Source organism: Microtus pennsylvanicus, chromosome 6 (assembly GCF_037038515.1).
Source record: "Microtus pennsylvanicus isolate mMicPen1 chromosome 6, mMicPen1.hap1, whole genome shotgun sequence".
NCBI lineage: Eukaryota > Metazoa > Chordata > Mammalia > Rodentia > Cricetidae > Microtus > Microtus pennsylvanicus.
Genome location: NC_134584.1, coordinates 83,812,507 through 83,829,324, shown reverse-complemented (window position 1 = coordinate 83,829,324; position 16,818 = coordinate 83,812,507). Strand labels below are relative to the sequence as shown.

The window sequence follows — 16,818 nt, the reverse complement described above, 5'->3', positions numbered from 1 at the left end:
TGTCACACTCCTCCACGGTCTCACTGTGACACTTTCACATGTGTGTGTCACACTCCTCCACTCTCACTGTGACACGTTTACACGTGTGTGTCACACTCCTCCACTCCCACTAACCTCTCTTATCCTCCCTCTCTTTCCACCTCTCTTCCTCTTTCTCTAAAGTAGTGAAGCCTTCTGCTTCCTAAGTCCTGTTGTGAATGCTAGGCTCTGTATATGAGAGAAAATGTGGTCTATCATCTTTCTGCACCTGGCTTATTTTGTTTAACATGATAATATCTAGTTCCATTTATTATCCTTCAGATGACATAATTTCATTCTTCTTAGTGCCTCAATAATTCTGCACTGTGAGCACACATCACGTTTACTGTATGAATGTATCCATTCATTTGTTGATGGGCACTGATGCTGACTTGGCTATTGTTGCTTGCTGAACTTCAAATTTTCTCATGCTTGGTTGCTAATAAATTGCATGTATTTTACGAACGCTTAATTCTTAAACACTTAATTATTAAAAACACTTAATTATTAAAGCATTTAATTATTAAAAAATAAATTACTTAAAAACAATTATTGAAAATAAATTGCGCATGTTTTACAAACACTTAATATGTTTGATAAAAGCATTCTAAGTTCAAGAAATGTATAGACACACAGATTTACATCTTTCTCCTTTTTTTTTTCTCTCTTCTACTTGGGCTGTCAGAAAAGACAAGAGTTTCATTGACTAGGTCCTCAACCAAAGGAAAAGAGGTTCTCACCTTGTCACCCTTCCTGATGGTCCTGACCTGGAGCTTGCTGATGGCTTTCTTTGCTGCATCTCCCAGTCGGCGCTGAAAAAACAAAAGCTGTTGGTTAATAATAAAGATGTGTGATTCCCTCATACTTTCTTATGGCATTTCATAAACCAGAGCGGTTCTCTCTGAAATCATACACATGTCATGAATGTTAAGGATGATGGGGGGGGGAGACATAGGCCTGGGCATTTGCAGAGAGTGGATGTAGGACTCAATGTCCATGAAAACAACCGTGTTGGAGAGAATCCCTTTCTCCTAGTATTGGGCTCACACTCACATGACACAGAGTTAGCACGTGAAATAGAAACTTCCTAGTTTCTGTGTATATCTGTATAGACTGGCAGCTAGCAAACCTGAAGTCTTTCCTAACTTGTTGGAGTAGCTGGCCAGTGTGTAATCTCTTTTCCACCACCGACACCTTTATTTGCTGTGTCTTTCAATTTGCTCATATGGACACTCGGTCTGCAGTGACTACCCTATCACCTTCTCCCTTACGTGTGCATCTGAGTGTGCTATGCAGAGAGCAAGGAGCTGGCTCAGTAGGTAACGATCTTGTCACGTAAGCACGAGGTTCTGAGTTCAGAGTCCCAGGACCCCAGGAAGAGCTACTGTGGCACCCCAAGTGTGCAACCCCAGAGCTGGAGAGTGGAGACAGGTGCATCCCTGGAGTGCTCTGGACAGCCTAGCCAAATCAGTAAGCATCGGATCCAGTGAAGGGTCTTTGTCTCAAAAGACAGAGATTGACAGAGAAAGGTACATCTGCCACTGGCCTCAACATGCATTCGAGCTGTTACATGAGTGTTCACACACAAACACAAATGTGCATACACCCATATGGACACATTTAATACACACACACACACACACACACACACACGCATACATACACAGCACAGAATTTTGTCTTTAGGTTAGCAGGTGATTACAAATCACATAACTGGGGAACGGCTATCAACCGTGTTGAGAAAGAATACATCATGCCCCAATTTTGCATAGGGAAAATTGCCACCCTAATGAGTCCCGCAATGAGGAGACGGGCGTAGGAATGAAATCTTCATCTGTTGAGGGAGAATGGGATTTCTGTGTGTGCTTGCAAGCTTCCCATGTGTTTTCGCCTCATGCTTAGCATGCATGCTTCTGGCCTTCAACAGATGCATCTGTAGCAGTAGAAAGTACTTGAAGGGTTCAAAGCAGTAGGGGGTTGGTTTTTGTTCAGACGACAGTGATAACAAGAGTACCAACAATAACAATGTTCAGTATTCTTTTATCTGTCATAACTTCTTAAAATTCAAATTGGCTTTATTTTTCATGTGCTAGGTTTGATTCTAGGGCCTCAGGCATGCTAAGTGAGCTCTCTTCGCTTTGGCTATATTGCCCATACTTTTCTCCTAAGAATACTGGACAGACCGACTGTCTTAGTCACTTCTCTATTGCTGTGATGTAACACCATGACCAAGGCAACTTATAGAAGGAAATGTTTATTTGGACTTGTGGTTCCAGAGGGACAAGAGACGGTCGCCATCATGGAGAGCATCCCTGGCAGCTGGCAGGCATGGCGGCTGCACAGGAAGCAGAGAGGTCACACAAGGAATGGTGTAAGGCTTTCACCTCCCAGAGTCTGCGTTCACTGACATATTTCTTCCAATGAGGCCACATCCCCTAAGCCTCTCCTAACGACACATCTAATTCAAACCACCACATTACTGAAACCTACAATGTTCCAGGCACCCGCTGAAGTCTTCTTTCCTTTACCGTCCTACAGCCCCATGAGAAAGGTAGACCCTCTGAAAGCCCTGCAGTTTCAGAGCTGGGAAAATACATCACAACACAGCTAGGCAGCCCTCCAGTCCCCCAGCCAGTCATCAAGACACTAGCCAACAGACCTGTTGGCTAGAAACCGGAGCCTATTAGGTCGGTATAAATCACTTCAATAGCGTTTAAGCAGAAAGTGAGCATTTCTTCAAGTTATTTAATTCTCCTCAAGGATATTTTGTCTATTCCTAAAGATATTAGCATCCAATACCTTAACACACACACACACACAACACACACGCGCACACACACACACACACACTGACACACACACACAAATTTTTATTTCGTTCTCTTGCTTTTGGAGACAAGGTCTTCCTATGTAGCCTTGGTTGATATTGAACTCAAAACTCCACCCAGTTTCCTGAGGGCCAGGACTGGAGGGAGTCATGTACCAGCCTGCCTAGCGCATATTTTAATTATATTTCCTGTTAAATACAGATCTGGGTTTTGAAAAAAATGGTACTGAACTATAATTTTCCAAATCCCTAATCTCTGTAGCTTATCACATAGAAGAATTTCCATTAAAATGAATAAATAAAACATTCAAACAATAGATGTTTTTAAAGCATGGAAATAACCTGAGAAATTTAACCTGGAAATGGGGAAATACAAAGGAACCGCATGGGTGGGTCTCAGCCTCACAGAGGAGCCGCGTGGGTGGATCTCAGCCTCACAGAGGAACCACGTGGGTGGGTCTCAGCCTCACAGAGGAACCGCGTGGGTGGATCTCAGCCTCACAGAGGAGCCGCGTGGGTGGGTCTCAGCCTCACAGAGGAGCCGCGTGGGTGGGTCTCAGCCTCACAGAGGAGCCGCGTGGGTGGGTCTCAGCCTCACAGAGGAGCCGCGTGGGTGGGTCTCAGCCTCACAGAGGAGCCGCGTGGGTGGGTCTCAGCCTCACAGAGGAGCCGCTTGGGTGGATCTCAGCCCAGAGGAGCCGCGTGGGTGAATCTCAGCCTCACAGAGGAGCCGCGTGGGTGGGTCTCAGCCCAGAGGAGCCGCGTGGGTGGGTCTCAGCCTCACAGAGGAACTGCGTGGGTGGGTCTCAGCCTCACAGAGGAGCCGCGTGGGTGGGTCTCAGCCTCACAGAGGAACTGCGTGGGTGGGTCTCAGCCTCACAGAGGAGCCGCTTGGGTGGATCTCAGCCCAGAGGAGCCGCGTGGGTGAATCTCAGCCTCACAAAAAAACCCCAGCAGTGTATCTTACGAACGCCGAAATCCTTTAATACATCTCCTCATGTGCTGATCCCAAACCATAACATTCTTTTCATTGCTACTTCAGAACTGTAATTTTGCGGCTTTTATGAATTGTAATGTATATATCTGTGATTTTTGATCGCCTTAGGAGACCCCAAAGGGGTCATAACCCGCAGGTTGAGATCCGCTGAACTGTACTGATACTTTCTGTAAGGTAGTAAAGTTGAGTAACCAGTCTGGTGAAACCTTCAGTATTGATGAGTAACTTCCATGTACTGGGGGGAAGGTAGAGAACCGTCTTTCTTTTATTCTCAGGAGTAAATGCCACAGGTCTGCTTAAAAAAGACACTTGAACCCCAGATAAAGAGATGTTGGATGCCTTCATTTTTATTTTTAAACATTACTCAAATTATTCTCTATATCTGAGTCTTTTGCTTGTAAACATGCCTGTACATGTGTCAAGCGTGTCCCTGGTGCTCATAGAGGCAGAAAGAGACCATTGGATCCCCTGGAACTAAGGTTGAAGATGGTTGTGAGCTGCCATGGGGATGCTAGGAATTTACCTTGGGTCCTCTGAAAGAGCAGCCAGTGCTCTTAACCATTGAACTATCTCTTCAGTACCATGAAGTGTTGGCTATTTTTCTTTTTTAAAGTTTAGAAAAATTTTCAATTATGTGTACATGGTATTTTAAGAATAGTGTGTTCAATTCAATCACTTAATTTTTTTTCAAGACAGTGTTTCTCTGTGTAGACCTGGCTGTCTTGGAACTTGCTCAGTAGACCAGGGTGGCTTCAAACTCACAGAGATCCGCCTGCCCCTGGCCGCCAAGTGCTAGGACTAAAGGTGTGTGCTACCACCACCCAGTTTAAATTTTTTAATTCCCATGAGTAAGGGAGAAATTAGGTTAAAAATAGTGTTTTCAAACAGTGGCCAGAGATTACACTAAAACGCAGCTAAACTAGAAGCTGTCCACTTCTCTTCCTCTTCCCTTCCTCCTGTCTTGCTTTGCTGTGCCAGGCTCTCCCTGGGGAACCAGGGTGGTCAGCTATTTTCCATCACCCTGTGTCCACCTCCAGAGTGCTGAAGTTAGAGGCATGTATGTGTCCATGTACTGCCACATCTGGGTGAAAAGAATGCTTTCAAAAGTGTATTTCACTTGATCAATTTTTTTTTAGCAAATGACATATGCCCATAAACATGGGTGTGTAAGAAAAGTTAGAAAAGCATGCCTTTAAATTTTGGCCATGTATTTATCTTTACTTTTGTCTACATCTACATGAAAATTGTATAGACTTTGTGTGTGTGTGGTTTTGTGTGTGTGTGTGTGTGGTTTTGGAGTTTGAATCCAGAGTCTTATGCATATTAGGCATACTGCTAAGGAACTATACCTACCGATGCTTGAAGACATTCCCAGTCTCTCTTCCTGAGAAAAGCCTCTTCCTATGCTCTTTAAAGAGACAGTGAAAGCTGCCTTTCTTAAGAAAAAAAATAGTGAAGTCTATTCAGGAAATGACAAGCAAGCTGGTATTAAGGTACCCGGGATCATGACTAACAAGACAGCTGGTGGACAGAGGATTAGAAAGACAGACTCTGCTCTTACCATTTGTAGGGCCTCAGCCCAGAGGGTACAAGTGGTTTCCTGAAGGGTCACTTAGGAGGAGGGCTTCCTAAGTTCCCAGGACTAACATCCCAGAGACAGTGAGCTAGAAAATGGGGAAGTCATAGTCATGAGGCCTTAGAGGCTCCCTTCCGTAAGTCCCTAGAAATCAAATGGTTCTCAAAGCTCTGACAGGAACTGAGCAACTGCCTTGGCAGACACTCAGTGCTTAACTGAGAGTGAGGTAGAGCAACACACATCTGCCTTCATTTTATTTCTGGCACCATTGCTACCTTCAACTTTTGGGCCATTTCCTGATTGGTGTGTAAATAGGTACGTCAATTTTTTAAGAAGTGTTCATCTGAAGCTGGTAGCCCCTCCCCTTTCAGGACAAAGACACCGAGATAACAGGGAAATGCAGATACTGCATACACGTCCCCTGCACCTCCACGAGCGACAGAGACATCATACATACTAGCTTGCGAGTCTTTCCAATCCTGTCCTGGACTCTGGGATTGGAGCCTGCCTGTCTCTAGTCATTTACCTAAACTGGCTAAGAATGGTAAGTCTCAGATAGTGAGTCTCAGACTGGGAGCTTGCTTCTGTAAACAAAGAACTCCTCTCCAAATGGGAACTGATTGTCCCTTGAGTGATAAGGACTTCAACTTCCGCAGAGAAACAGTTCTGAGATAATGATCAGCCAAACCCAATTTTGACCAAGATGATATAACTAGATATGCTTCTTGCCCCTTCTGTTATAATTTTGGAGTGTGTGTCAACACCCTTGCAGACAGGACAAAGAAGTTGGGCTGCCCCTCCCAGTTGTGTGTGTGTGTGTGTGTGTGTGTGTGTGTTTTAATATATCTTTTGGAGTAGATTCCTTTCGTGGCCTTCCTGGTGACTTTCTGTTTGATTCTCAGGGTGGGTGACCGGATCTGCTATGCTGAATCTACCCAATTTCAGGTTCCCTACGGAACCTGGTTGCAAAGGTAGGAAGGACAAATTTCACCCAATCATTCTGAGAAATATGCTATTATAGATTCATTCTCTCTTTGCAGTTTTTAAAACCACGCCTCATTCTGTACATTGTGATAGATATTATCTCTTTTGAGGAGAAAAAGAATACCATTTCAGTAGTGTTTAAGGACAGATATGGCAACCCAACCTGGACAGGGCAGGACAAATGACCCAACCTCCGGGGCACAGGAAACTCAACTTCTGAGACATAGATCCTGCATCACATGGTGATTATGGAGCCAGGCAGTGTGAGGTATTTGTTGTTCTTTTTGTTCCGGAATAATAAATAAGGGGGAAAGCACCACAAAAATTTAAAAATGCCCTGTGAACTGAGGGGCACCCAAGGGTCTCAGAAGCAGCTTCAGAAGCAGGGTTTCTCAGGGAACTTTTCTGGTGCCCTGAAATAAGTCACAGAAGGCCGAATTATTCTCTAAGGTGAGTCATAGGAGCTACAGTCCCTCTCCCCACAAAAAACAAACAAACTCGAAACTGTAAAGGTCATGTTTGCTCCTCTTTCCTGGAGAAGTCTGACTGCTCAGGAGAAAGGAAAGCAGCACAGATACTCCAGAAGAATCTTAGCAGCCTGGCATTGCCACCCTCACCCAGTCTATCACCAGAATGTTGGACTCTTTGCCCAGTCACACATTTAGGTGGCTTCTTCTTCTTCATTGACTCTAAGGATGATAGACATTTCCTCACAGGTTCTTCGATCTTTTTGGAAGAAGACCAGATATAAACTGATGAGTTCTAATTGCCATGTTGGTCTCTCCTTATCTTTTCCTGTGTTAGTGGTGTGCTAGCCATGACCCCTATGATGAACAAGGAAACAGATCAATCTCCATAACTGTAACAGCATCAAAATGGAGAGACTAAGGAAGGTACTAAGTCATATTTGCATATCCCAAGTTCAAGGCTCAGACCTCTCTCTTCTCCAGAGTACCCATTGTCCAGGTGAGCCCGCTCTTCTTGATGATTTAGTGATAGCTTGAACTGATGCTTCCTGTATTCGCTTCTCCATCACTGACTTCTCTCCGAGGAGCAATCGCATAGTGAGAAGCCTCCCAGGTGCTTCTGCTCCAATGAGCTTTAAATTTAATGTTGCCAAATGCAACGTTAAAACCAACCGCACTGGACCCCTTCTGCCTTCCCCACCGATGGTAGACGTTTGAACTAGAGCCAATTACACCCTCAATTGTCTGCTTCTCTCAGACATATTGCAACTGTATGACTTCTCAGCCGAAGTGGAACACTCTTGAGAGCAAACAGAGGAGTCAAGAATTAGGCCATGTGATATTGTGGCACGTAATAGAAAATACACATTTTGTTCTTTATCTTAGCTCCTGGCTGAGCTCCCCAAATCCCTGCAATTTAAGGATGGGAGTGGCAATTGGGAACCGGGCTGGTTATTCAAAACAAGCCCTTTCAGTCACCCCTGGCTTTATATTAATACAGTGGCTTTTGGAAAGTCCCTAAGGATGGGGCTGGCTGCCTCAGGACTTTGTGTGGTTAGAGGTGCGGATTTTTAGACCTACCACCGCTTGTGCCCTGAGCGCAGTGTTGTCTGCTGATGCTTTTACCACAGAAGCCCTGCAGCGGCAGAGGCCTTGACTGTGTAGTAAGTGCTCAAAATAAGCTTGTTCTCGCTCTTCCTGGGAAAGAGAGAGACGGAAGGTTGCATTGATCACCAATGAATGATGATGATTTAATCCCTTTTTCATAGGTAATGAAGCTCCCACATAGTCCCAAACAGGGTTCAGAGAATTCCCGGGCTGCTGAGCTAGACGTTCGATGGCCTGCCTTCCATATTGAGCATTCTGTCTCGTTGAAACTGGCTGTCCCCAAGACGTAACATTTTAGGATGAACAGGAAAACATAAGGCAAGAGCTTCCCTATGTACAACCTGTCTTCCAGATGCACAAGCATGTAACCTGGACTTGACACACATCTAGGATGTTCATCTTGTGGGACAGAGTCCTTCCTTCACCTTGGAGTCTAGCAGTATTTCCATGTGTCAGAACGGAGTTAGACTACTGGCTGGTGTTGGGGAATCAGAGAAACCCTTATGTATGAGGCTGGAGTGTCTGTGTTCTCATTTGAGTGGAAGGACAGAAGGGACACACAGGGTCTCTTTCCCACTTCCCCATGGGCTGGCACAGTAGGAGTAGATTAGGATGTATCTTGTGTTCTTTATTGGATCCACAAGAACTTGAAACAGCCCCTTATTTTGACACCTTAGCCTTTTCGCTGTAGTCCAAGCCCACCGCGGGCCGCAGTAATTACGGCCCTTTGCTTGGTGTCTGCTGCCTATTTTAATGTGTGTTTCTGTCGCTGCTACTCCAGCACGGCCATAAGGGCAGAGCGCTTGTCTAGGTAACAAATGAGAAAATAACTTTAAAAACTATTTATACACTCAGAGGCATTTACAAAGCACACACAGGATGTGGTCAGAGTTCTTCCCTCCCTGGAAGACTGGGAGATAATAGCTAGGGGAGTTTGGTGTGGGAAGGACTCTTGCTCTGAAAGGCAGAGCTTCTGTTTCATTGTTACTGTATTTTCATTTTTGTTTGTTTTTTTAAAGAGTGCTTCATGGAATATAAGTCTCTAAGAAAATTATATTTTTCCTCTATAGTGAAATTCTTAAAAGTTTATTTTTGTTTGAGACCGGGCGTTGGTGTGTGCTTTGCTTCGAGGTGATGTGTGTGCATGACCACGGCTAACTGGATATATTTATAAACCTCATTTTTCTATAATTCTAGAGGAGAGTCAGAAAGATGATCCTGTTTTGTTTCAAACTGTGTCATAAGAACTAAAATCCTCATATCTATATACACACATATGAAATGAACTATTTACATTTAAATACAATTTTCTAAGAGCTCCTTGCTTTGCCTGTTAGAGTGATTCTATTGACATCCTTCTGATAATGCTAAACATTTCTTGTTTGATTCTCCCACACAACTCCAGGTCTGGCATGGTATCACTCTGACCTTATATTTGAGGCGATCTGGGCCTCTGGGCCTGGGTAGGAGAAACGGCTCATGTAAGTTCATGCCTCTCGGTCTCATCAAACGTTTGACCCACACTGGCCCTGATTCCCAGACTGGCACCTTTAACTGCCACTGTATTTTAGGAAGCACGGCACAGCGCCGAGTTTGGTCTCCACTCTCAGCTGCAGTCCTTGCTCTGTGTCTCCGTGTCAAAGACTCGCTGCCAACACCCAGGGATCTCACCCCAAGGGCAGCTGCACTGACCTGACCATCTCAGGACAGCATGGAAAACATCCGTATCATGTAAGAAGCTGAGGAAAGTTTTAAGACTATGAGCCACAGGAAGCCAGGTGGACATCCAGGACAGGCTAATTCAAGCTCGGGCCTCCTTCAGATACCCTCCAGCAGAACACATCCCAACATGAGATGAACTCCTCTCCTGCCTTAGCCAAGACTGAGGTCCTATAAAGACCTGAAGGCACCGGGCAATGGTGGTGCACACTTTTAACCCCAGCAGTCGGGATGCAGAAGTAGGCTGATCTCAGTGAGTTCGAGGACAGCCTGGTCTACAAGAGCTAGTTCCAGAACAGGCTCCAAAGCTACAGAGAAAACTTATCTGGAAAAAAAACAGAAGAAAGAAGAAGAAGAAGAAGAAGAAGAAGAAGAAGAAGAAGAAGAAGAAGAAGAAGAAGAAGAAGAAGAAGAAGAAGAAGAAGACAACGACCTGAAGGCTCACTCTGAAGGTCAGTAACACTTTAATAAAAAGAAACAATTCAAGTAAACCCTCTGCTTATTCTGGAGATGCTGCACAGCTGTCCTGGTCTGTTGCGCAGACTGGAACACTGGCTATCAAACGACGTTTTGTCCCAAGTTCTTATTCCATTCTTTCAAAGGGGCTAAAAATGTAGGGTCCACATTGATCTGGAGACAGGGCTAACTTTTAACACAGTCCCATCGCTGAGTGACCTTGGGGATAACACACTGTAATTCCAGGAAAGTTAATAAACGTCTCACCGAGCATGTGCGCGCCTAAATGGACTTGCAAGCCCTGTCCACCTGCAGAAAGCAGAGTGACCAAAATGACTATGCAACTAATTGAAGGTCTAGCTAGTTTACAACTAACAATTTCATTCTCACCTTAAGCACTAAATGGCTGCTGAGATTCTCCAAGAGCAGAAAAGCCACATATTTTTATTTATGACTGTCTGGTTGGCTGATGACTATCTTTTAATAACCAATGTACAAATACATATTTCACACAGAACTCTACAGGAGTCAGCTGGACACATGTCACACTCACCACCTTGAGACTAACTGGTTTTATATGCACTACTACTGCAGAACATTTAGAGAGGACACAGAATTGGACTCATGTGTAATCATCCGGTTACCACCATGACTATAATAACGGATGCCACTCACTGGGAACTGCTATCAAAAGTCACCACTGAAAAATTAAATATTCATTCTTAATTTAAAAAAACTCAGTAAAGTTGACGTTTGCAAAATTACATCTTTTGTAGCATGAGAAAATATCTCAACCTATAAAACTGAATGAAAATAATATGATGGAATTTATCCTAAAATTCTCATTAAATTGAGAGTATTCCCTTACATGGGGCTGGAGAGATGGCTCAGGGGTTAAAAACACAGCCTGCTCTTCCAAAGGTCCTGAGTTCAATTCCTAGCAACCACATGGTGGCTCACAACCATCTGTAATGAGATCTGGTGCCCTCTTGAGGAAGAGACCTGGTCAGTTGTCCTCATCAACTTAGACCATGAAACCCAAATGGACAGGTTCAACAGAACCGCCATATACGGGCTGCCCATGTATACTATAGGATGGGAGATTAACATCCATGACATTTTAGGTTATTCAGAGGTGTTATTGGGCATGCATGCCAGTGAAATAAAGCAGGATGTTTAAAGTTAGAAACAACTAAGCCAACACATAATGATTAAATAACTGGGAACAAGGGTAAGAAAACTGTCAGACTGACAGATTTTAACAGTGCTACCGGAGACTAAAGAGTCAAGAAAGAGCAAAAACATAAACTGTGCTTAGGAGGCTCAACATTCCAGTTATAAACTTAGCCGGAGTTATCCTATAGCTTTGAAAGTTGGCATGAAATCCACACTCTTAAGCACAAACTTAGTAAAGATTAACACAACAGAGGAGACCAACGGAAACAGATGGGAGGGATGTTGTCATTCCGTAGTTCTTGGGAGAACACCGTACTGGAGCAATACGACACTGGGTGGGAGCACGGGGATCCACAGATGGGAGGTGTGCGGTAATTCTGTAGTTCTTGGGAGAATGTGGTACTGAGCACAGGCAGACGGAGGGAATGGTTCAGAGAGCATTGAAGCAGGATAAGTGCCTCTCACAGGGGTATCTCGTATTGCTAAAGGAGGCTGCTGTACAGGAGGGGAAAGTTCATTATTCAGCACATGCCAGTTATAAAAATGGCAGGTCTTCATAAAAAATTTTGCACCTCTGCTTCATTCTTCATAAAGAAAAGTTCTGTAAGATTTAGCTACAAAAGGTAAATCAAAATGAGGTGGAGGAAAAGAGAATGTTTTTTTCTAAAGTTTTGGCTCAGAGAAAAGATCTGATTACACAAGCTTTAGTGGTTTATTCAAGACTGGATAGATTTCAGCCACTTAGTCACAGCGACACATCTTCACGCTTCAAGAACCACAGATACAGGCAAAGATAATGGGAAGCCCCATTATGTAGCCCCATATTGTAAAAACAACAATGGCTAATTTCCTTGACCAATAAACACCCGATACACACTAATAGGAAACTATCCAACCACTCAACTGAAAAGACCATCAGATGGCAGAAGGAGGTTTGTAGCAGGGACCTGTATTTTATACTGTGCTTGGACACATGGTTAGCATTACTTATAATTTAAAACGTTATAGCTGGGAATGTAGCATGTTGGTGGCTTAGCATGTACAAGTCCAGGGGTTCAACGCCCAGCACCACGGCAACAAACCAAGAAAAGAGCGATTCTATTCATCAAATCAATAAAACGCTGCAACATTCGGTAAGGATATGGAAAGCTACTTTTAAAAAACATGTATTTGTGTATGTGTGTCTCTGAGTGTCTGTCTGTCTGTATACATGTATGTACATATGCTTGTGCTTCTTCCAAGAGGTGCAGGGAGATGCCCTGCTTTGTGGGAGTCACTTCTCTCCTTCTAGTCTGTGGATTCTGGAGCTTAAACTCATGTGATCAGGATTGAAGTCATGCGCCTTTGCCTGCCGAGCCAAATTGCTGTCCCCAACAATACTTTTTAAATATTGTTGGTTGAAATAGAAATTGGCTCAACAATGTTATTTTGGAAGACAACTTTGCAGTCATCGTAGTTTAAATACATATTCTATTGTCTTAGCAATTACGCTTCCAGGATTTACCTTATAGATACGCTAAAATATGCGCTAAGTATCGCATGTGTGTGTCTTGTTTGAAAGAGAAAGCATGCCCATTAGTGGGAACTGGGTGAATGAATCTGATGATGAAAGCAGTGCCATGCTGGGCACTCATGAGAAACGAGAAGACTCTTGGATTTCGTGTTGGGATGAATTAATCCCCACGATGAAGAGAGAGAAAGGGGCAGAGTTAAATATGCTCTCTTTCTGTTTTTAAAAAGTGTGATTATATATAGAAGCATATGCATTGAGACATGCATAAAATATCCCTAAAAGATACTCTATGGGCTCATATGGAAGGCGATTTTTTCATTGCATACCACTCACATTTTATACTATATATATATGTTCAAAAATGAACTACTTAAGAAAACAGTTTTATTTTAAAAACAAAATTCTCATCCTCCCTTCTGTTCCCAAGGAGACAATCTTGGTTATTTTTGAGTCAGGTTGTCACTATTTAGTACAATCTAGGCTCCTGTCAATCTACTTAAATAAACGGTTGTTTAAAAATGAGCAAAGGGAGGGAGCATCAGTAGATGGCAACATCAATAAAGCATCAGAATACAGCAGTGTGAGAGGCCTTTGAAGAACTGCACGGCAGAAGGGCAGTGTTTTGGGGGTGGAGTTGGCACACGTTTTCGACCCTACCCTGTTATTTGTGAGTTGTGCAATTTATACCATAATATGTGTGGCCGGCGTTCAGTTTACAAAGCGACGCTTTTCTTAACGAGAGACTCACCTGATTCCTGTCCCTGGCATTCGCATAGCGGAACCTCTGGATGTAGTAAAAGACCAGCCACGCGAGGGAGATGGTCATGAGGACGATGAAGGAGATGGAGACGAACACAACGGACGTGCGGCTCACGTATTTCTGCAGGTTCCGGGTCCCGATGGTGATGTACATGGTCACGGTGACGTTCCTTTCCAGCAGGCTCACTAGCTCCTTCCCTTTGGGCTCAGGAATCATTATAGCCACGATGTCTTCCACACCTGGGGCGAGAGGGGCGAGGAAGCGGGAATGAGGGTTGGGCGAGGGGAGGCAGTCAGAGTGAAATGTTTGGGAGGGCACTAAGAGGTGGCATTGCTTTCTGTTAGCCAGGGCCATGCCATTTTGTAAAGTGTCATCATTTTGATCGACAGTTCTCCCAGCTATAGTCATTTGGTCTCTAGGATTAAAGGTAACTTGCGTTTCTAGGTTGTGCCCTCCTGGCCATCATCCCTGACTGTAGTAATAGGAGCGACGGCGGCGGGGCTGCGTCCCCAACACCCCAGCCGCCTGCTTGGATAGCTTTTGCCCCGAAATAACAACACACAAACTGTATTCATTTAAACACTGCTTGGCTCATCTCTATCTAGCCTCTTCTAGGCTAACTCTCGCACCTGGACTAGCCCATTTCTTATCATCTGTATAGCACCGGTCTTACCGGGAAGATTCTAGTTCAGAGCTTCATCGTGTGTGTCTGCCCAGGAGCCGGGAGCATGGCGTCTCTCTAAGGCGTCTGCTCCGGAGAGGAGAGCTGTCGAGTCTGACCTCACTTCCTCTTCCTCCCAGCGTTTTGTTCTGTTTACTCCTCCCACCTATCTTCTAACCAATGAAATGGGCCAAGGCAGTTCCTTTATTAGCCAATGACCTTCCTCCATCACCTGACTGCGAGCATGTGTTAAGGACTTCCATCAAAACACACGATGTGCCTCTCACTCTTCCTCTGAAACCTCTAAGAAGGCCCCAAATACCTCTCCCCCCACCATGCTGCTGTCTATTACAATGTTAATACATCTTCTAATAACGTTCTTTAACTTCAAAGCACAATCCAACTCAATGTTCCCCTTGAACCCCTAATCTAAAAATTTCACTTCCAGAATCTTCTTCAAAGCTGAGACACCTAACAGCCAGAGTCTGAGTCTCATCTTGCCTTCTATCAGCTCCCCAGAGATGCTTTTACACACACACACACACACACACACACACACACACACACACACACAAAATGTTGTGATTCAGACACCAGCAAGGCCATGTCCAGGCTACTTTTCCACTCTCTAAGGTACCGCCCCTGAATTTGGTCCAAGTGGACCCTTCCATAGATTCCCAAGAACAACCAAAGAAATTTCCACTCCATGGCAAGGAATCAGAGGCACAGCTTCTGGCCCCGACCTCAGCGCTCTCTCCCTTTTCCCTCACGTACTCTGCAAACACTCAGTTGCAGATCTCTGAGTACCATTTTTAAAAGAGATTTTCTCCAACAGTGACTACCCAAGCAACAGAAGTCAGGGATCCTTAGAGATCTCTGACAGGGCTGGCTGACTGATATAACGGTCTCAGAGCTAGTTTCTGCATATTTTACCCAATTCAGTGGAAGTGGTTATGTGTTCTCATGTCAAGCAAAGGGAAGATGAAGGGAGATAACCCTGAAACAATATGACCTCATATATTTCCACCACAGTGCCCTTGGGTTTGCACAGTTAGAAGGAAGAGGCTTTCTTCTGGGACTCAGTCATATGTGTCACGGTACTGTATGAGAGGCTGGTCTCAGTGAGGACTAAGCATTAAGGCACAGGGTCTTTTCATAAGCACAGGACACCAGACTCAAAGGAGCCAACCCAACCTGTCGCTGTGGCTGAAACATGGAACAGAATCCCACAGTTCAATCTGCAGGAGAAGCTGCAAGCTGAGTCGCACGCACCATCCTACATCCAGGCGGAAATAGTCTGTTACCTGAGGCGATTAAACGAAATGGAACCCACGTACTATTTAAGGGAGTTGTAGATTCAGGGAGGAAATGAAAGCCTGCTGTAGATGCTCGCAGACTGTGGTCTGGCAGCCAGGTGGTACAGGATCGCTCAGCTAGGCTGAACCAGATAACATCTGTGTGTGCGTGTGTGTGTGTATGGGTGGGTGGTTAGTGGTGGGGGTGATGTTACTAGTCTCTTCGACTTTACTCTCTATTCACGGCTTCAGTCTCACATCCTTGACCATGTCTCCTACAGGCTTTTAAGTATTTTAAAAGTCAGTCAGCTCCCTTACGACCGTGTATTTGTTACTTTAACACATTTTTACATCATTAAAAAAGCAACCCAGGTGCACACAAAGGAGACTAGCCATTGGTTATGTATTGTTGCATTGATGTTAGAAGAGCATCAAGCTCTTTGCTGGGTGTCCAGTTTTTGTTGCTGTCTTTAAGAGCCCCCGAAACTCATGGCTTGAATTGTAAATTGGCCGCATGTTCCCCCCACCTCCTGCAGCCCCTTCTCATGCTGTGTTTATTCTGGCTAATGGCTTCCTGTGGTCTGGGGTTTTGCGAGGGATTAAGGCCACTCCCAGGTTTTGCCTGTACAGAAACATGATCTGTTTGTACTCTGGACTAATCTGGCCTGGGGTGGGGTTCAGCCCAGAGTTGCAGTTATTCTGGAGATATATGAGGACTTGAGAGAGGGTCATGATTTTCTATTTATTTCCTTGTTTATATTCTCTAGGCTTATTTAAAGCTCTAGATTAGATTTTTGTAAAGGCAGGATGTGGGGGTAAGTTAAGAGGCTTTCTATGCTCAGACAGGCACAAATTTATATTTTGACAGCCAAATGAAAATATTTCTTAATTACTTCCAGTTTTGATACTCTCTTTAAAAGGTTTGTTTCCTCCCAAGACCATAGAACTTCTTATTTAAAAACAGCTTTCCTAAACCATATAGTTTTACCATCCTTATTTTAAACCTTTAGCAACCAAAATACTTGGCTTCCTGACAAAACAGTATTTACTAAGTTCTCTTAACGGATAAGCAGAAAGGACGGAGACTAGAATCTGATTTACTTTCCCACTAAATTCTCGGCTTTATTTTGTACCGTTTGTTTTATGAGGTTGATCTACTTTTTGCTGAACCTGTCCCAACTTTCAGTCTTAAAGCCTTTACCCGTTTCCTACCCCGTGGCTGGAATGCCAGCCCCGACACCGGTCTACAGTTTTCCTATTAG

The 16,818-nt window shown here is 44.2% G+C and overlaps 1 protein-coding gene across 1 annotated transcript in view; it reads right to left on the bottom strand.

Annotated features, from left to right (window-relative positions):
- Rnf150 (ring finger protein 150) overlaps positions 1-16,818 on the bottom strand; it is a 219,279-nt gene that overhangs the window by 76,666 nt on the left and 125,795 nt on the right. The window contains exons 2-3 of the mRNA XM_075976589.1: positions 13,589-13,839; positions 759-830 (exon numbers count right to left, since the gene is read on the bottom strand). Coding sequence (XP_075832704.1) covers positions 759-830; positions 13,589-13,839 — 323 coding nt within the window. The remainder of the gene's footprint in view (positions 1-758; positions 831-13,588; positions 13,840-16,818) is intronic.